Raw genomic sequence first — 22223 nt, forward strand, 5'->3', positions numbered from 1 at the left:
ATTCCTTTGCTAACTATTAACAGTAAAGTTATAAGTAAATTAAACATTTTTATTAAGTATTCCATGGTCCACTGTGAGGCACTGGTTAAGGATCGCTACTTAACAACACTGAACTATTAAATTACAAAATGATGTTTTGTGGAAAAAAACTTCTTTACATATTCATCTGCCAATTACCCGATACCAGTCTATTTTCAAATAGGTATTTTATGCATGTTATTTTTACAAATGTGCGAGTTTTTAAGAATAACAGGTGACCCGCCGCCTAAAAAGGTTGAAGACCGTTGATCTAGATCCTAGATTGAAAAAAATGCATAGTTCGTGCGATTAAAACTTTATAATACCATAAAAAAAAACTAATCAAATAAACCTGAGTCACTGTTTGGATTTACCGCCGTGACTCATTCTATAGACTTCTCGTTTTGTGCTCAAAATGGTCGATGCGTATCATTTCTTATTAATATTATATTGTTTATTAAAGTTTACAATCGTTTCATTTCCCAATACAAATATAATACATAGCCACCTAGGTATACTGTATAGTATGTAATAATAATGTTTACTTTGTTTTACTGTTCTATACTCTATAAACAGTATAAAATAATCATACAATAACAACAACAAAATCATAGACACGGCTAAATAGCACTTATAGCTCTTCCCACATCGTATAATATAATCATAGCTTTAGGCTGCATATTTTGAGTTATAATAATGTTATATAACTTATAATATAGCCATTCAAGTGATAAAAATGACATGTTATATATGACTAATTATGCAATATGCAGTCTTCGGCCCGAAATTGGATAAAACGCTCCAAAATATACTGAACAACACATATTTCAATGAGAGTTCCTAGTCAGTAAAGGTACCGTTACTAAGTTATCACAGAACAACATACTAGTATAACATAATACTGTATTGGTGTAACTGTGTTACGGTGTAAGTATACCTAGTAGGAACCTACCAAAGAAGTCAATCGTAGAATAAGGAATTTGTTCATCGGACACGTGACGTGAATATGATATTAATAGTATCACGGCCTTGATCAAGGTGATTCTGTTAAAGGTAAACACCTATTTCTCTCGAAAAGTAAAAAATAAAATAAAATTTTTAACGAGTAATTGCTTATCCCATGACGAATGGAGTAATGAACATTTGGCGAAGTACTCCCGAGTTCCTGATCATTCCACTTCGCTCGTTTAAACTTAAAATTTTAAGTACTTATAAGTTATAACTAGGTAATTATATAATATATTATTATATTATTATATCATATTATTTATATTAATATTATATAATATTCGTAGTACTAGTGTACTACATATTATATGAAATTAAAAATCTATACAATACTTATTGCTTTTAATTACTTTTAATGATGCTTAGAAAATTAAGTGAATAACTTAAAAATGTGTACAACATATATTATATATTTAAAAAAAAGACTAAACGTGATTTTGGAAAAACAAAATAATATACTCTAAAAAACTTTAAAAGTTTTCGAGAAAATTAGTGTTTACTAATAAAAGATTCACTCTGTATATTAAGTACAAATTATATCATGTTATGATGTTAGGGTATAGTTTAATTTATTAAAACTATTTTTTTACAGTGATCCGCGTGCTATAACAACTATAATTATACAGCCGTTTGGACATTGCGTCGTGAAAATTCATATTGGTGGGGAAAACTAGTTTTCAGACTTCAACTATACACAATTCCCTTTCCCCTTTAAAACGACACGCCTGTAGCGGACAATCGCGTTTCCGGAATATTATAATAATAATAACACGAACGACGTATTATAGTCACTATCATCTTTATAATATTATAATTATCATCAACGCCGTCATAATATTATTATTATTATTATTGTTATTGTGTTGTACGCGTACCTACCTGCCTATACGCGCACTCGCGGCTGTCGTTCGGGTAAGAAACGTGCGGCAGCGCCGAGAAGTCACTAGTTCACTACTCATTATTCAGAAACAGTCGCAACCGGACCACAGTTGGCGTAGCTACCGACTGACGGACCGTAAAATTTTATTTTATTTTAATAAATAATATTGTTATTCCGGTATACCTAGGTAAATGGTGGTAGAGATCAGACGTGTGTATCTCGCTGTTGGTTATCAAACGTATAGTTTTCCGTTTTACGCTTACCCACGCTTTCGACGCGATTTAACGTCGTCGAAAATTTCAATTATAGTGTCATTATAGTCCGTTGACTTAAATATTACTATTAATATTACCTACTAAATTGAAATTATACCAACAGTATCGCCAGCGCCGAAATCCAAGTACTAGCGATTTGTCTCCGTAGCGATGTAGGTATGAATTCAATATAAATAAGTAGGTTGGTAACTGTTTTGTTTTACATGTTTTATTATTGATATTTCCGGATGGAAGTTTGTCACATTTGCATGTAATTAGTAGGTATAAGTACCACTACTATATACACGGGTGAGAAAGAGCAGTATTTATTTAGAACACGTCGATCAAATTTCCGCCGTATCGACGAATAATGTAAAAGGTGTAAAGTTTAATAACACAAAATGTTTAGTAAATTATTTTAGGTGTAATTTGTATTTAAAAATTTTAAATAAATTACATTTGGTATGTTATGTTATGCATAGTTTTTCACTTTCATAATTTATTATATAGGTAATTTAAATGTTTTTTTACTACCATTCCCTATTTTTTAACCTTGAGTAAATACTTTTTCTCGTGTTAACAGCTCCTAAACCTAGTTGACAAGAATTTTCAACTTAGGATGCTTTTCTGGTTTTCTTTTCAGTTCACACTACGATCTGCAGTCCATATCCCTTACTATTTGACTTATGCAATCCAGTGGTGGTCACCATCTGCTGTTTTTCCCACTCGATGGCACCTTTTATATTATTCTGCTAAGTAGATTGTTATGAAGTAGTATGTGTCCAATTAACATGGTAAATAATTTATGCATTTATGTTTTAAGTACTTATAGACTATAGTAACATACATAGGATGAAGTCTCTTAATTTTTCAGATGGCCAACAAATAGCATAAATTATTATGGTATTATTCACCCTCAAGCCCCCCTCGGTCCCTCCAAAAATTGAACTATGATCGCACATATTATGTATTTAAGTAAAAATTGTAAGGTTACCTAGTATAGACTATAGTCACATATGGCCTGACTCGATTTTAACAATGCAGATTTACATTATTAATCGTTAAAATGACTAACTCTTGTTTCTAAGTACCTAGTTATAAATTTATAATTTATAATTTATTCATTTTATTTATATAATAAATAATTAAACTTTATTGAAACCATCGCTTTTGGCAGGTAAACGCGTATGGCGAAGTGATATATAGAAATCATTTTCAATCAAAATAGATTTTTAAGATTGGCGATTTTTCCTATCAATTTATTACCAATAAACATTATTTTTTAATACATTTTGACCCACGAACACCAAATTAAACACTTTGATTTGCCTTAAAGGGATGGCTTTCCCGTTTACTATGACAGGCTTACACTTCTAGTGAATAGAAGTTTGAAGGTGATTATTTTTTGTTTAGTGGTTTATACATATGAATGAGTATGGTTTGAGTTGGTGGGGGAAGGGGCATGCTTTGCCTAAAAGTCGAATATTATAATTGTTTGAAATTTAATAAAATACAATGCTTTTGTATAGAACATTGGTTTGGATGGATTTGAAATTTGCGGATTTAAGAAGAACCGAGTTTTTGAGATAATAGTGGGTATTTTCGTTATTATACGTATACCGATGTTTTGGATGGATTTGATAATTTTCGTTATGAGGGACCGACGAAAGGGGCCCATTAGGAGCCAGCATATGTAAGAACAGGAAAGACGTAGAGTATGCTAAGTTGGTTAGGTATGGAATAGAGTTAAACATCATTACATGGCTAATATTTATAATTTGATGATTGAACGGTTGATATAATACATTATACAAAAAGGGAAGTCCTTAGCTAAGGTTGTATAATATGATAATTCTATTTATAGATATTAATTGGCTAAAATGGACATCAATATAAATTATAAGCCTTTTCACTACCCAACTGATTTTCACACTGCAATATGTCCATCCTACATAATTTTACTTTCATTTTACCTACCTCTCATGTTTCGACTCTTAATTTTAATTTTTAATATCTATATATAGAAGCATCAAGCACCTATAAAGTTATTACCATTCTTAAATCATTATAAACATGACTATTTATTCAAGTTTTTTTTTAAATGTGTTTCTAAGTTTCTGAGGGTGCCTACGCTCAAGGGAGGATCTTCGATATTTCGATAGGGGAAGGAACATTTATAAATTGTATAATTTTAATTTTAATTAATAACTAATGGTCATAATTATAAATAGGTATTGATAAAACACTAAAGCTGTAAATCCTGTTTTATCAGCTTGAATGCAAATAATGATTATAAAATTATTAATTGATAGTATTATTTATTATTAACTTTTCGTTTATATACTTGTAGTTAGATAAAAAAAAAAATTGTCGATAGTAAATTTATGGGAGCACGTGCACCTGTTCCCCTCCTCTGAATCCGCCACTGCTTATGTTACAGAAACATTTAAAATGTACTGAACTCATTGATTTTCTATAAATTCACGTGAATTGTTGGCAAGAAATGTACATTTTACATCTCAAGATTCCTATCATCATTGTTTGTCGTTTAAAAAATATTATACGAATACAGATGTTCGGATTTCTCTATACCTGTATTATAAATTATAATATATCTGAATTATTACACATATATTTTAGTATATTAATAGACACTATTGACAGTCCATATTTATACATACTAATAATATCATTTTACAGACAAACCAATATAACCGATTGGCATTCCAATTGCGTTTGTTCGAAATTACTGTTTAATTATCCATCTATAAATTCTTAATGGTTATTTCGTCTTGCAGTTCTTGTAATAGGTACATACATTATATTATGTACATTATACTAGGTATTCTAACAATTCGCGAACTAAAATGTATATATTATTATTTATTACCTATGTATAAGTGACGCGAGCAGAGCAAGATTTATTTTATGCAGTAATTAGTAATACAATTATAGTTCATAATGAGTTCCGTTTAATAATATATGTATAATATACTGCATCATAGGTCTTTTTGATTATCTATATAAAACATATATATATATTTTTTAAACAAGCTATACATAATATTATTGGAAGAAAAAAGTATTATCAGAATAATATAACAATACCTATAGTACATAGGTGATTTAAATTTGGCGTAGTGTAATTTATTTTCCATATAAATCTATAATATCAAAACATGTATAAGTATCTACCTAATTTTTATGTTATGGTGAGAATAAATTATGATATAACATCTGTATTTATTATTACTCCTGAAGTCATGAGTAAGGTTAGGATGTTTATGACCTTAAAAACATTAAAAAATGCATACAAATATGCCCAATAAATATCAAAGTACCTATGCCCTTAGAAAAATGAAATGTTTTTTTTTTAAATTTTATTACTAATCAAAAATGTATTCTAAATTAATATAGGTATAGGTAACTTTTTTTTTTATTTAAAATTAAATACAAATATACAAAACTATGGGTTTGACTCGGGTTTTGATGATGTAACGAATCATTACAGAACAAATTAGTACAGAATTTGTTTTTTAAAGATTCAAATAAGTTAGGTTTGCGTCGTTGGTTAAAAAATAAAACTTATAGGTTAAGTTACATTGTTAGATTAGTTTACATAGTAAACTATCCAGTACCCGTGGATCATGGCACACCATACCGATGGTGAACGATTCCGCAAATTTGCGGAACACCACATCTCATTTTGACAACTCTAATATTTTTATATGTCATATAATTTGTATAATTAATTATTAGCTAATAATTTTCTTTATACTTAATTCCTTTCATATGACTACCTATTATCTAATATCTATTTAATATAATTATATAATTATGTTTTATATTTTAACCAGCTACTTGATTTTTTTATTAACCAAACAACTAAAATTAAAAATAATAAGAGAAAACATTTGTATGCAAAGTTTCATTTAAAATTATACGGAGTCGTGTATGTATATCAATGGCTATTAAAATCTAGGTTTATTAGATTTGCGAATGCGTGTTATAACCCAATTAACTAAAGATTTTATAATGGAAGTCATTATGTCTTATCGGCAACACCATTCTATCGCGAGCGATTATCGGTCGTATACATGAATAATACACCTAGAATTGTAGAGTTATAGTAAATATAGGTAAGCAATAAAGATATTACTATATTAGCAATAATAATATAAACTATAATTTCATATTTTCTCGTTTACGTTAGTAAGTTATGAAATTAACAAAGTAATTGCAGTTTGATGAAATATACATTTATTTAGAGTTTTTTCAAAATATGCATTAATTCATAAAAATCCCTAACCGGAACAAAAAAACGTAATTAAAAAGCGGGAAAGTGGACATAGCTCTGCTGTATAGTATAATAGGTTAGGTGTGGGTTACTATAATATGGATGGAATTAAATTTAAATCCAATGATATTATATCATTATATTTGAAAAATGATTCTGAGCGGAGACGGTTTATCTGTCTAGGATATATTTTTATAGATTATTATAACTTATTGAAATATTTGACTTTCCGGTTGATATTTTTTAAATTTTTTTTTTGATAAAGGTAAACATACTCATAAGGAATCTTGAATTAAATTTTCATATCTTAGATTTAAAAAGAACATTTTTATGAATTTCTAGCTTAAAATAATTTGTGATTTTTACGTTTTTTATCAAAATTCAAACTTTGAATGCTTATAAAAAACAATTGTGACTATGAATTTATTTTATTTTTCACTGCTATTGTCAAGCTTTTCTACCCAACAAATACATTTTTATCGATATTAATTTAAAAAAAAAAGCGGTTAAGTGGATGTCGCTCTGCTGTACATTAGGTGGTGGGGTGGACCTCTGACTAGGGTAGGTTAGATTTGAATGCAATGATAGGTATCATTGTATACGAAAAACGATTCTGAACGGAGATGATTTGTCAGTTTAGGATATATTATATTAAAATATTGTCATTTAATATTCTATTTTGAAACAAATATATTATTTTTCAATTAGGACGCAACTTGAATAAGGCATGGTCAATCAATTTTTTCAAAAACATTGCATGTAGTTATCATTATTCATAATACCTTATATTATCATAGATATACATATACCTGATTTCATAAAAAATTAAAACTCAAACGCTCAAAACATTTTTCCTATAATGACGCTTCAAATTTTCTATATAAATACATGAAGGACAACTTATGGAAAACTTAGTGTTGTATTTTTAATCTTAAGTTATAAACACAAACATTTTTATGATTTATCAAATACAAAATTACTTACAAATTTTCGCGTTTTCGACAGATTTCGTAAAAATTTGAACTATAAACGCTTATAAAAGAAAATTTTCAAGTTTTTTTGGTGATCCAAAATTTTTTTACCGACACTTCAAAAAAAAATTTTCATAAAAATCGAAAATTTTTTGAAAATTTAACTGTACCTATATAGATAATACTAACATAGGTAATCATTTAGTGAAAATTTCAAGTATTTACAGTGATTAGTTTTTGAATTACAAACATATTATAAAAAAATCGATTTGGTCGAAAACTGGTTTTGCGTAAAAATTCCCGTTTTTCTGTCATTTTTTTTTGTTTTTCTCGATTTTTTTGAAAACTTTTAGAAAATGTTTACTTTTGACTTATAATGCACCAAGAATATTCCCTTTTACATCAGTAACCACCCCCAAAGTTTGAAATTGAAGCATTATTTCGACTAGTTATGTGCTGTACACACACACAAAAAAAAAAAACACATCATTGTAAAATCATTACATTCATCACTTCGTTCAGAATCTAAAATCAATAATGATCGAAAATTGCAAATACCTATGAATAATTGAATAGTTCAAGTTAAGTCAAACATTTTTGAAAATTGCATGATGGATAGAATATACTTATATAAACATTCGGTGAAATTTCATGTACCTATCTATGGTCATTTGTTTTAAAGTTATATCAAAAACCAAATTCGATTTTGCAAACTGATTGTGCGTAAAATTTCCCGTTTTTCCCTTAATTTTTAGTTTGTTTATCCTGATTATTTAGAAAAATATTAAGAATTTTTTACTTTACTAACCCCCCAAAGTACCAACTAGATTCACTTTCTGATCGAACGAGCTACTGAAATAAAAAATCGAAGCACTTTTACTGCCCCAAAACGTGATGACAGGCACAAAAAAAACACACATTATGGTAAAATCAATACATTCCTCGCTCCGCTCAGCATCTAAAATGTACCAAAAATATTGGAAAAATTAAATAAAAATACCTTATAGTAGGTATAATATAATAAGTCTTACATCATTGATTATACGAATATTATTAAAATCAAAATACTGCAGATAATACGTATTCAAAATTCTTATCCGCGGATTATTGTAAAGAGTATATACTATATATCGATATAGTTTCGACTGTACTAATGAAACTACTATACTTAGACAGCTTTTATTTATTACTACATAAATGGTTTAACATATTATTTTTTTAGGATCCCTATACCTACTATTAGTGACCTTAATTATATTTTCATTGGAAATGAAATAGCGCTAGTCTAACAGTAAATTCGTGTGTTGTGTGTTTGATTGATTGTAATGATTACCACGGTAAACTTCCGATCCCTTTATTACACTTCACTAATCAGTAATACTACATAATATGGAAATATTGAATTAATACAAAGTATACTATACACTATTGAACAATTTTCTTGATAATATAGTATAAATCTGAGCGCACGGCAGTGCGCCAGGCCAAGTTACAGCAATGCCAGTGTATCTTTACACGAGCCAATTCGCCCTTTTTTTCTAACCCATATATCTCTGTTTCATCTTAAGATACAATTTTGAAATTTAAAACATAGATTAACCTCTAGTAGCTTAGGACGCTATAAGAAAATGAGCCCTTAATATTGTGCCATTTGAAAATGGCAGGATTTAAAAATTTGCAATATTGTTATTGAATCACTGACTCACTCACTCATTGACTGATCATCAAAATTATAAGACACTTCCCGTATAGGTAGAAACGTGAAATTTGGCACAAAGGTAGATTTTACAGTGTAACTAAAGGGAAAAATCTAAAAATAGTATTTTTTTCAAAATTAATGCCTCTCCAGAGTGTGTATTTCTAAACGTATGAAGTGGCGCGCTTAGCACGCATAAACGTTTACTTTCAAACAGCGTTACAATATGGTAATAAGAAATTGTTTGTAGTTGACTTATATATATATATATATATATATTAATTATAAAACATAATCATGTTTTCGTACATTTATTTTATTCAAATACAAAATATAATATACTCATACAAATACAGAATATTTTAATAATATTCGTCGGTTTGCGAATGATAATTTTACGTGATAACTTCACAAAAAACATTGATGACAAATTGCATAATGCATACTCTTACGCTGAAGGCTGAAAAAAGGCAAAGTTCCAAAATCCCTCCCAAAAAAGTCGGCCTATCAAAGTAGTGAAATCTACATTGTGGCCAAGTCTGCTATTTTTTAATTCATAACCTCAATGCACTCCTACATTAAAGAGCAACACTTCTCTTTTATTTGTATTTTTTAAGACTTGGTCAGTTTCTGAATTAGGAATAAAACATCATTATCGAATGTGCTCACTTATGACTTACGAGGATGATGGGGAGAAGAAGATTCAGAAAAAAGTAAAAGGTTTAGATTTCTTCTCAGAAAAGACAGCGAATCATAGTAAGTAGTAGTATCTACATTGCGGCCAAGTCTAGTTTATTCCTCATTCAGAAACTGACCAAGTCTTAAACAATATAGGTACCTAAGTTTGTAATCATATATAATATGCGGTAGAGGTAGTACTTCAAAATTTTACGAATGAATATTCATTGAAGTTTATCAATTATTAAGTACTTATTATAAAATGTATACTGTATAATAATACTGACGTGGTTCGTTTATATTTTATTGGCATTTATAATATCTAATGTTATTATAATATTATGTAATAATCAATGAACAGATACTAAGGTATAATCTGTTATAACATAACAATAATAACTACGAATTTTATTCTAACAGAAAAAAAGCTATACATACCTACAATATTAAATGTTTTTAAGTCCAGTAATTTATAATAGATTTTAATAATATTGAATTTGTAATTTGATTAAAGATTCTATCAAATATGTTTATTAGTAATTAATTAATAAAACTTACGTATTACAGTACAATATACAGCTTAATATAAGTAATGTATTATAATACTCAGTTCTAACTTCTAATCAATTCGATGGAAATATTTTATACAGCCATGTTGGTAATCTGATAATGTAACAAAAGCGCACTTTAACCTGATTATAGTCATTACTCATTATTATAATACCGAGTCTCGATAACTCGGATCTCAAAGGGAATAAAAATAAATTCGAATTTTTTGAGTTGTACCTAATCTTCAAATACTAGTTCAAGTTTTCGAGTTATCGAGTTATCAAAACTCAGCTGTATTTATATTTTGTATTTAGGATTTACATGCATTGTAACAAATAACTAAAAACTGTTCGTACTTGTTGTAATTATATAATAAATATTATATTATATATTAAATAAAATTTTACAAAACCATTTCCTAGTGTTTTATTGTCGCTGTATGTATAAAAAAAATAGTTATAATAATTTTAAAAACAAATTCCATTTATGACTTAATGAGTATTAATATTATTTAAAGTATTTAATAAATAAAAAGTTTAAATACAGCTTTGAAAAAATTTTTTTTGTTCTTAATGGATACTTTAGGTATGATTGTATATGTTACATGATTACAGATTCAGTGATACAGTATTATATATTTACATTATATTTGGTATGCGTAGATTTAGCTTATGATACTACCTATTATGCAGTTACAATAAGGTATTTTGATTAAAAAAAAAAATTAAACGCTTTTTTAATTTAAGCAAGAATACCTTTGTTACAATCTGTAATATGTGTATTGTAAAATATAAGTAAAACTAAGATTCAAGAATATGAAATTATTGAAATTGTTTGAGGAGGTTATGGGCCGTACTAGTGTGGAAATCCTCTTTGACTTGGGCGAAAAACCCTTTTAATGATTGAATAAAAATAAGTTTTGTGTGACATAATAATAAAAGTCACTTCTATAAATAAATTAATGATTCAAAACCAGATTATACGGTCGTCACGTACGTACCTACTTTATGTGGATAATAATATGTACAATTGTATGAACATCATAATATTAGGTATGTAGGTAATTTGTAGGTATATATATGTTTATAATCGCGCTTGTTAAATTATTATTATTAAGCATTCATTATATTTCAATCAATAGCGTGGTGATAAGTAACACATTATTTATAAACTATGTATATTATATATAATACATAAAAACGGCAAAACATATGAAATCGACACATGCGTTTACAATATATGTTATTCGTTAATGTCAATGTATCTTCTACTGAATATATTATGTATGACTGGATATGGGAGCTATATAAATGATAATTTGAAGGTAAACAACGTTATGCATTTAAATGATCATTCGATTTTAAACCAAAGCTTTGATATAAGTAAGTAGATAATAAATAATTGTACGCTATAACCTTAATTTAGTTTATGTTAAAATAAATACATTTCAACCTGAGGAATAATTTAAAAATTATTTTTTCTAGTTTCTATAGGTTGTTAGATAACTTATATTTTGAACGACGAGGCAATTATTTCTAAAATATATTATTTAAAACAAAAAATTGAAACTAGTGATTTTAATTGTATACTTCACAATCACTTTTTAGTGTTTATCAACAATCAAATGTTTAACATTTTAATTTTGAGGCTAAAAAAGTACATTTAAAATAAAAATTAAAAAAGTAAAACCCGAGGTAAAACCCTAAATATTATAAGCTAATTTAACTTGTTTATAAAAAATTTACTCACCGAGTAGGTATTCCCGATAAAATATAACATAGTATAAAAGATTAAACATAAAAACGATAACATAGTGCAATATATATCATTATTTTAACTTTTTGTTAGTTAAGAAGTCATTCTTATAATGATAATGAATACGATTTTTAGAATAATTTAAAATTTAAATATCTATTATAGTATTATAAAGAAACTCATCTGCAAAGTTTTAATAGAACGCCGTTTGAAATTTGAATTGTTTCAAAATACAATATAATCATTAATCAGTCTTATGGTCAGTATTACACACAATGCATCATATTAGCTGGGTGTATTTGAATTAATTAAATATCGAAAAATACTACTTATTGTATTCTTATAATTTTTAAGTAGTAGGTTAGTTTAATTATTATTTTGATATTCATTCAAAATCTGTTTTTCAACCACTGGATACGTATAAACGTATAAATAATAATAATATACGAGACAGAGATAAACATAAGCAGTCGTCCTTCGGGCTTCAACGTCTCAACACGTCGTCAGTATATTTTAATATTTATATGTGATTATATTATTTTAGATCCTGACCGGAGTGAGGAAGAAATTACAGGACACTACAACGATGTGAGTATTTAATTTTAGAAATCTAAATACCTATTTTTCGTATAGTATCCCATATTTGAAACTTAAATATACACTTTGTTGTTACTTTTCAAACTTATGAATACTTATTAACTGTAATATTACGTTCAAAGAAATCTGCTGAAGATTTAAGTGAGAATGTTAGTCTTATAAAAAACCTCAAGTCTTATGATGGTGTTTACAGATCGTTTTAGACCTTAACTGAGACCGAAATCCGAGTGAGATGTACATGTGTAAAATCTGCGCCACGAAGACGACGACAAAAACTCTGTTAGTTCAGAAACGTAATCCTGTGCAGATTTGACAGCAAAAATATTAGCATAATAATATTATTAAAATACATCAGTCCAGGAAGAAGAGGGGCAAATCACAAAGAATAACACATCTAGCCCAAAAAAAATGGTACGTCAAAATGTCAAATAATAAACAGTGATTAATTCAACCGTACTATAATTTTAACGTAATTCTTACACTTCTTCGTCAATGTATTTGATACATTTTTGTTGTTTCATTCTATCTCTTTCGTTTAGCAGCCATTAAAAGTATATGGACTGTTGTCGTTAGTATGGGTGCTGTTTGTTCGCTCGTCTTTGGCTGCACCCCATCCACCATCACCTTGCCCTGATATATTCACTTATGAAGGCTCGGAACCGGAAAGCAACAGGTGGTATGGCGAAATATCGCTGCGAACTGACGAGAGCCTGGTGGGCATCCGACTGGACATCGAACTGGATCGACCTTCAGATTTGATGGTAGTAAGTTTTGTATATAGTATAATATCTATACTCTAAAATATGCATAAAATATAGGTTAGGTTAGATCTCCAGTTGGATGTGAATTTCCGTGCTCCAATCAATTAATAGTACCTCACACTTTCGCACGTCGGGAAAACCGAATAATATAAATCGTTACAGTTTTTTTTCTATAAAATATTATTATGAATAAAAGTAATTTAGTATTCATTGATGTCATATTTTTAGGTTATAGTTGCCTAATATGTTATGCCTAATGGCTAATACGCTTACATTAAGTATATAACTATTATGGTTTATGACTTAAATTGGACGAATAAGTTAAGCTTGAATAAAGTATTAATTTAAAGTACCTAGTAATTTATAATAGATACCTAATAGGTAAACCGTAAACATATCTAGACGTACTACCTAACACATCAAAAATTTTGAAAAATCATTTTAAATATTTAAAAAAAAACGATATGGGTTTAAAGTTATTATACATTTATCATCGAACGATCATATAAAATCTCGAAGTAAGAATATTTTATCATTCGTGCCCACTGTGCATGATTTGAAAAATACGTGACGTCATAAAATCTGGTATTTTAAAACGTTCTGTTTGTTTAAGGTTTAAACGCCGTTAGATTAGGTCACAAAATAAGATGTGTATCTATAGATAATATAATATATAATTATCACGCCGTTTATTCAATTTCAGTCGTGGATGGGAGAAATAACGACAAGTGACAATGTGAAATTCACAGTGTTGAACTTAAACCAAAAACTGAAGCCCGGGCCACCGGTACTGTCAAGGATAATGGTCAAGTTCAACCGGTCGACGGGCAGTCCTAAATTGCGCTTCATCCGACTCAATGGTCGTAAGATCTGCCCCGAAGATTCCAGTGAGTGAACTTTTATATTATAAACCTGTTTATTGAAAATAAAAATATACAATGATTATTGTTATTTTACAAACATAAAAAATTATCACTAAACAGATTTAACCCTTCAAAAGGAACTCGCTTTTCCCTTGAAAACATAATATTTTGTAAGGCTCTTACAAAATTCATTATTTACAAAGTCCCAAATTTTACAAGAAATACATCAGCGTTACTTAGTTTTGTTTCTACATATATATTTTTCGATTCGTAGTGAAAAATTCCGGGTAAAAATTTCCGCTGTAGATAAGTCCTGAACTTAAAAAGTCCGGTATATATAATATACTGCGATAATATAATATATTAAATAATATTTAAAAAAATGCTATAGTTATAATTTTAATAATATTAATAACAATGTTACTTATATTATGATTTATCAATTTAATTAATTATCATGAAAAGAATAATATACTTTTAAAAAAAGTCTGTAGGTATTTATAATATGTATAACAGTATTTAAAATAATTTATAAAAAAAATTCAATAATTATAATAGGTATTGTTAATAATATTATTACTAATTAAATATGTTTCGGACTTTTTTGCTCAGAACATTTTAATAATAATAATCTTGATCAACGGAAATTTGATTCCAATATACATTTTTTTTCTATATAATATAATACATAATATGTTTATACTGTTTATAGCAATGAGTCTTTAATGATAGGTACGAATTTATAATTTACAAAAATAATTTACAACAGTTTTAAAATTAAATCAAAATTGTTTACACAAAATACAAAGAAATATATGAAAAACTTAAATAAATAATAAAAATAAAAACAAAAATCTTTATAATTTTTATTTTTTTATTTTTAATATTTGAACAGAAATTCTATCAAAGTGTAGTACAAAAATCAATATTTTCAACATAATTACCAGCTAACATTAGAATATTTGATGGTGGATTTGACATGTATATGACGTGGTTACATTTTTTATATAAAATAAGTTTTTTTCCCGACAATGTTTTGCATTTATTTTAAAATGTAAGTTTTGGAGTGTTTCAGAGCAATCAATCATATTATTTATTTTTTTGTATAAAAATTTTAGTTTTATTTGAAGGAAACGGTTTTCAAACGTAAATATGTTAAAAAATACTTGATTCCACTTCGTAGCCTGAATATGGTTGTACCATAATTTGGTAGTATATTTTTCATAGGTCACATTTAACATTTTTATGGAATTCAACTTGATAATTCTCTAATTCGTATTACTCTGTGGTGGCGACTCAGAATTTTTATTAATAAAATCTGAAATAATATTAAGGTTATGAATAATGATTATTTAGGTATACCAAAATAGGTACCAATTATACACTTCGTGTCGTACTGATTGGCTGACCACTCAATTTGCCGACACCGGAATTTCCGACATTAAATAATATCAAATATGATATCATAATATATAGTCAATAATGTAAAATATAATATCATTAATAATAATACAAATTCTATATCAACTATATAAGACTATATCAATATATATATACATACATACGTGCGAGTAGACAGGACAGCTCTCCAAATTACCCACCATTCATGCGTTTTCAAAATTGTACATGTTGTATGAAAGTATTTTCTGGACCTCTTCCTGACTTCTCAGGCCGACCGGAATCCGCCGCCCTTGAATTAACGTGCCTGTCATCCGGTTGGCGAGCCGATCGGAGTCCGCCATTCTGCAGGATGTCTCTTTATCTGTCGGGACAGTCACAATCGTGCAGCGCGCACGTTACCTTGTTCCCTTTGCAAGGCCTCATCTTCGCGTTCATCACTTTCGTTTGTCGACAGAATCGTCTCGACTATGCGGATGAACTTCTGGCGATTGATTCCAAACCATGTGATGATTCTCATTCGGGCTTGAGCGTCTTCTGGCATGTCGTGTGACTGGGGCTGCACAGAATTTCTTCCACGTCGCCTGCGTGGATCGGAAATCGCCTCATAAGCTCAGTCATTCGAGAACCGCTTTGTAGCCTACAATTTTAATTTTAAACGTTCGAAAAAAGAAATTCAATATAGTTATTCAAATTAATTAAAGTGCTATATACCTTTGCAAATGACAACCATTGATAACATTCCCTCCAAATTACATAGCTGATTACAATTTTTCTGTGATATATGAGGTCAAACTCAAAGTCTGTATGCTAGTTTTAGATTTTAGATTGTAATATTTACACATACAAATAATTTTCGTATTTTGTGAACCTACGATTTGTTGGTGAGTTGGAGCTTCTTCCATTTTTACCGGTGATTAATAGTCGACGAATCAGGCCTGATTCATACCACTTTATGTGGTAAAAAATACTAACTAATAACAATAATAACCAATCATAATTATTTGTTACACAGTTCTAACTTATAAGTTGTAGATAATTTACACATAAATAATAATAACTAATATTACAGAAGACGGATTGTTTAATTCTTAAAAATATTGAGTTATATGAGTACTAACATTGCAGTTTTATATTTGAAAATGTCAGATATGTTTCTGTAATTTACTTTCGAAACTTCATTGTTCATCGATCTTTTTTTGGGAGAAAAAGGATGCAGAAATCAAAAATGTGGTGGTTTTTTGAATATACTGCTATACATATACTATTTATTATACCATGACTATATTATGTACATTGTGTATTATAAACTGAATACAACCTTTTCTCGTCATCACAGGTTACAGTTCTGGGTACGAGGAAGAATCCCGGCCATCTCAAAGGCCGCAAAGTACCAAGAGACCAGATCCCGAGTTCGGTGGAGATGTGGACGAATATCCGGAAAGCAGCAACAACCACCGCGACAAGGAAAACCCAGCCAGACCTTCAGGATCCGACTATTCACCGCAGGATAGTCGTCCGACGACCACCGTGACGGAAGGACAGTACACGACCCGGAAGACCAATAGGGGGCCGATAACGACGTCGACGACTACGTTGCCGCCTCGAAATCCGTATGAACAACAGGGCCACGGCAACAGGCCAAACACGGTAACGTTGCAGGCCAGCAGCACCGACCCAAACAGCGACATAAACGGGGTCATTAACGGACTTTTGCAGAACCAGAACAACAGCAACAAAACTGTAATAATAACCGTTATTGAAAATCAAAATAACCGGCCGAATGGCGGTACCGATGGTGGCGGGCGACCGTCGACCGTAGACGGCGGAACTACAACCAGGCCAAATGTCAACAACAGACCACTCGGCCAGCAAACCGGCCAAAAACCCAACAGTAACAACAACAACAACCAACAAGTCAGCGGTGGCGGTAGTAGCGGATCTTATACCGGGTTGGTTATAAAATCGTGATTATGTAATTGGCTATGATAACGCATAGATTCGACAGTCGTATACAATTATAAGTTACAATACCTAAAAATTATATAAACATTCAAAATTAACTTACATTGAACTCTTAAAAAAAAAATAGTTTGTATCGAATTCATCGTGATTTAAATTAAAATTGGGTAAGTGTGAGGTCTCTTCTTTTAATTCTGGGTATAGTAATTTTATAGAAAGTGGTAAGAAGAGTAAGACTGGTTTTACTTTTAACACGTTCGACAATTTCATAGCTAGAACATTTCGAGCTCAATAGTTTTTCGGTCGTTTAAAAATCCTGTATAAGAATATAATTTTTTTAAATTGTTTTAATGTGTTAAATTTTTATTTATAGCTCATCCGTCAATTCGCTTTCATCCAGTTCCCCGTCGTGTGGTGAAGTCAAGATGGCAGTGCCACTGGTGACTTCTGGACAGTCTACAAAAAGGGGACAATGGCCCTGGCACGTGGCACTCTACTTGATCGAAGGCATCAACTTGAGCTACCATTGTGGTGGGTCGCTTGTGTCTAAAAATAAAGTCATCACTGGTAAGTTGCCTGGTTTGAACCAGTTATTAGATAATTCCAAAAAGAGTATTGGTGCACGGTTTTTTTTTTTTAAATGCCCTGGGGCTTTATTATTTAAACGACCCAAAGGTCTTTATAAATATGTTTGACAATTACACATATTTTACATACTTGACATAAAATATATAAAAGAATATTTAAACATAATTTTCTGATATTTTTGGATTACCTCCCTGTTCCCACCCACCTAAAAAATTGCATTCCAATCTTAAAGTGACCTGTTCGTGGTGTCTTTACTAAGGGGCAATATTTAGGAAATATGCAATTTAGGTGTCGCTGAAAATGGTATTTGTGTTAGTTGTTAATGGTTAAACTATCTACGAATTTGTTGCATGCGCGCACTTGTCAATAGCATGTCGACCAAAAATGAAACACGAGATTTTTTGCTCAAAATAAATTTTACACAAAAAGTTCTCACGCATCACTGAATAGTCTGAGTTAATATTTTTCTTTTCGATAAAAAGAGGATTTTCAAGTCCGATGTTTGTACCCTATATGATGTTTTTCTCTCTGCGACAAAAAATATGTACTGATTATAATATATATACTTATGGCGATACAAAATTGTTTGAGTAAGCTGTGACTTTAATTAATATAATATTATTGGCAGTACCAGTTTATGATGTTCTATGTTTGAGAAAGCTATATTATTTATATCTAAAACATATATAGGAAATATTAATTAAACTACCTATATATGAGATGCAATTATTTTTAAATTTATTTATTTGATTTTTTATTTCTCTCAAATTATATATCTGCTATAATATACATCATGTTCACATATTTTTTTTTTTAAACTTATTGTTGACAAAACCATCAAAACAAGTTTTAAATTTTCGAGTATTAATTTCTTACTATGCGATAACATTATTATTATTTTATTATAATATGTAATTTTCCCATTATTTCAGCCGCTCATTGTGTAACAAACAAACTAAACGATGCAGTTCTCAACTCAACCAAAATAGTCGTCTACCTAGGAAAATACCATCAGCTCCAGTACAGCGACGAGCTAGGCGTCCAGATCAAACAGGTGATGTTTGAGTCCGAATCCTCCGGGTCTATCGGCCATATTTTCATTGTCGATAATAAACCGATTTTTTTTTCACCACAGGTCATCCGGATAAAGATTTACCCGTCTTACAACAGCAGCTCATACTTTGGAGACATAGCTATGCTGACGCTGTCTTCGGACGCCGAATTTACAAACTATGTGACGCCGGTGTGTCTTTGGGAAGAAAGAAATGATGATTTGGACGACATCGTTGACAAAGAAGGAACAGTAAGAACAATTTTTCTCTCTAAATTGTATGAATCATTTTTCATTATAGTGTTTTGTACGTTTTATGTTATCAAACCTATCTATATGCTATATAAAATAAAACTAAACCATTTTTGAATTTAAATTCTGAGATATAATATGATTTAACTATTTAAGATTAAAATAATTCAAGATAGGTTTTCCTAAGTATGTACGTTTACCGGCAATTTATAATATTTTATGTAATATAAAGTAATGTATATATTATATTATAACAGTGCGCCTGGATCAGTGAATGATGTAAATGTTTTGGAATTAATAGTATGTCTGAAGCAGTGACTGGGTTAATTGAGTATTTGTGAATAACATCGGCTACCTATAACTTTTTTGTAGGTTAGGAAAGATGAATTTAATTATAAAAAAATATTTGAAATTAACTGATATTGCTTGATCATCAATCTTATTTTAAATTTACTAAAATTTATGATTGGAATCCAATGCACACTATTTGATGCAAAACTGCTATCTAACATGTCATCGTCTTCGATTATATTATTGTCATTTGATTAATATTACTTTTATACTTTTTTATTTTATCTCATTCTCATAGGTCGTCGGTTGGGGCTTCGACGAAAACAACACACCGACCGAAGAACTTAAAATGGCCAAGATGCCGGTCGTATCACAACAAACGTGCCTCTGGAGTTATCCACAATTTTATTCGGAATTTACGTCTGAGAAAACGTTTTGCGCCGGATTCAGAAACGGTAATTGATTAATTATAGACTATAGTCCAGGAGTGGCCAAAATCTTTTTGATTATGATTTTCTGAGAATATAATTTATCTCCTTCTAGGATAGAAGAAAATATTATTTTTAAGTCTTTATCGCTAATATTAATAATAAACATACTAATATACATAATACAACTAACGAGTAAACTCACCTAAAATTTAGTGTTTCACAACAAATTTATTTGTAATTTCAAGATAAATTAACAATATACATATAGGTATACTTAAATTGATGTAGGAGCGTGTCATTTGTATATCGTTTACAAATTAATAAATTATAATTTGGGGAATAGTCATCCAATAAAACAAAGACACTGCTTTAATTGATCATCAGAAAGTGTAGATCGTCTGTTCAGAGTTTGTTCATTTAACTAAAATCATCCAAACAAGTATATCCAAAATCTGTAATAAACTCAATAAATTTATTTACTCAAACTAAATGTATAATACGTTTTAACTCCACTTAGTTAGATATTATTACTAATATTTTTAATTCTCCCCATCCGTTGATCAAGATCGATAATTTGGCTACTCCTGCTCTATACTTTTATTATTAGCGCGCAAATGTTGGAAACCATTTTTTTTTTATACAGTTATCAGTTAATGAATTGCTTATTACAGCAGTATAAGTAGGTCGTAGATTTATAGTTCATATGCTATTGCCCGCTTAAGAGTTTCATTTAATATTATCGTTGGTTTCCTCGTACCTGCAATGCGATGATACGGCGTGGTTATTTTATATAGCAAGCAATACCTAATTTATAGATAAAATAAATAATTTCATATTGTAAGTACAAAATAAATATTGACAATCGCAAAAAAATTTTTAAATACTTCAAAATGCCTTGTTTATTTCCTATAAGATATTACCCACACATAATAAACAAAATATGGTTTACTGCAGTGATCAAATTTTGTTTTGTACAATATTATTTTAATCTACTCTGTAATAGGCACAAGTGTATGCAATGGAGACAGTGGTGGTGGAATGGTGTTTGCCAGAAACCATAAATGGTTCCTGAGAGGTATCGTGTCCCTGACGGTGGCCAAAGACGGACTGCGGGTATGCGACACCAGACATTACGTAGTGTTCACAGATGTAGCCAAGTACACAGATTTCATCACGAAGAACTTACAATGATGGCGGTAATCGTCAGATCAATGATACACTATAATAATATATTATACAATGATTGAATGTATAGTACGATCAGCATATTATTTATGTAGACTAACTATATAATAAGTCTAACCGATTCCGATTATATGCAGACGTCGCGTTTATACTTTTAACATTTCATACTCTTTCTACAATATTTTTTTTTGAAATTTTTATATTTCCATTAATTAAAATAAAATATTTTTTTATTGAATAAAAACACTAGTTCAAATTAACAGTCGTGTGGCTAGAATGTCCTCGGAACTCTACGGTTATAGCCATAGGTGGAACTTAAAAATATGGATTGCAATCATTATAAATGCCTTACACATATTATTTTTATTTTTCCTAACTCAGTTAGAAGAATATAATACGCTCATTCTCCTTTAAAATCTAAGTAACTCCAATGAAATTTGAGAAATGATTTTCTGTCCCTTCTCTAGTGAAAACCAACATTTTTAACAAGACGTTAAAAAAAAAAATGAATGTCTACGTGTAATTTTTGATAATTTGTTATACTATAAATCGTTGCTATATTAAAATAAAACATCATGAAGTTATAAATAAATGAATATATTGGTATAAGAATTGGTTATAAGAATGTTATGTGACATTTTATGTAAGGATAATAAATCACTATAAATGTTTATCCAATATGTTATAGCACTTATAACTATAATTTTCATCACAAATAAATCATAACAAGAATGTTGG

At 29.4% G+C, this 22223-nt stretch overlaps 1 protein-coding gene and 1 long non-coding RNA gene across 8 annotated transcripts; one reads left to right on the top strand and one right to left on the bottom strand.

Moving 5' to 3' along the window:
- Window positions 1-1951: 1951 nt before the first annotated feature.
- LOC107172928 (uncharacterized) lies at window positions 1952-21745 on the top strand. Of its 7 annotated transcripts, none has more exons than XM_089226003.1 (12): window positions 1952-2333; window positions 12651-12694; window positions 12897-13114; window positions 13243-13467; window positions 14168-14351; window positions 17065-17375; window positions 17445-17677; window positions 18061-18254; window positions 19208-19329; window positions 19411-19578; window positions 20168-20324; window positions 21304-21745. In XM_089226003.1, the coding sequence occupies exons 3-12, from the start codon at window positions 13112-13114 to the stop codon at window positions 21489-21491; spliced, it is 1785 nt and encodes a 594-aa protein (XP_089082129.1). In that variant the 5' UTR covers window positions 1952-2333; window positions 12651-12694; window positions 12897-13111; the 3' UTR covers window positions 21492-21745. The 7 variants fall into 7 exon arrangements, with proteins under 7 accessions (XP_089082129.1, XP_089082126.1, XP_089082125.1 ...); XM_089226000.1 differs by adding an exon at window positions 2804-2954 and having other exon boundaries at window positions 1954-2337; window positions 17065-17677; XM_089225999.1 differs by adding an exon at window positions 2804-2954 and having other exon boundaries at window positions 1954-2333; window positions 17065-17677.
- LOC149055777 (uncharacterized) lies at window positions 15251-17069 on the bottom strand. Its single transcript, XR_016191444.1, has 3 exons — window positions 16440-17069; window positions 15702-16365; window positions 15251-15645 (listed from the first exon to the last, which is right to left on the bottom strand). It is a non-coding gene; the product is annotated as an uncharacterized LOC149055777 (long non-coding RNA).
- Window positions 21746-22223: the final 478 nt, after the last annotated feature.

Source organism: Diuraphis noxia, unplaced genomic scaffold (assembly GCF_037042655.1).
Source record: "Diuraphis noxia isolate RWA-SAM2 unplaced genomic scaffold, SU_Dnox_SAM2 contig0004, whole genome shotgun sequence".
Taxonomy (NCBI): Eukaryota; Metazoa; Arthropoda; class Insecta; order Hemiptera; family Aphididae; genus Diuraphis; species Diuraphis noxia.

What these genes read in the sequence shown, in the direction of transcription:
- LOC107172928 (XM_089226000.1), top strand. An exon ending in GACCTTCAGATTTGATGGTA is followed by an intron (nt 13,468 to 14,167) that starts GTAAGTTTTGTA and finishes ATTCAATTTCAG; the next exon opens with TCGTGGATGGGAGAAATAAC. An exon ending in TAGGCGTCCAGATCAAACAG is followed by an intron (nt 19,330 to 19,410) that starts GTGATGTTTGAG and finishes TTTTCACCACAG; the next exon opens with GTCATCCGGATAAAGATTTA.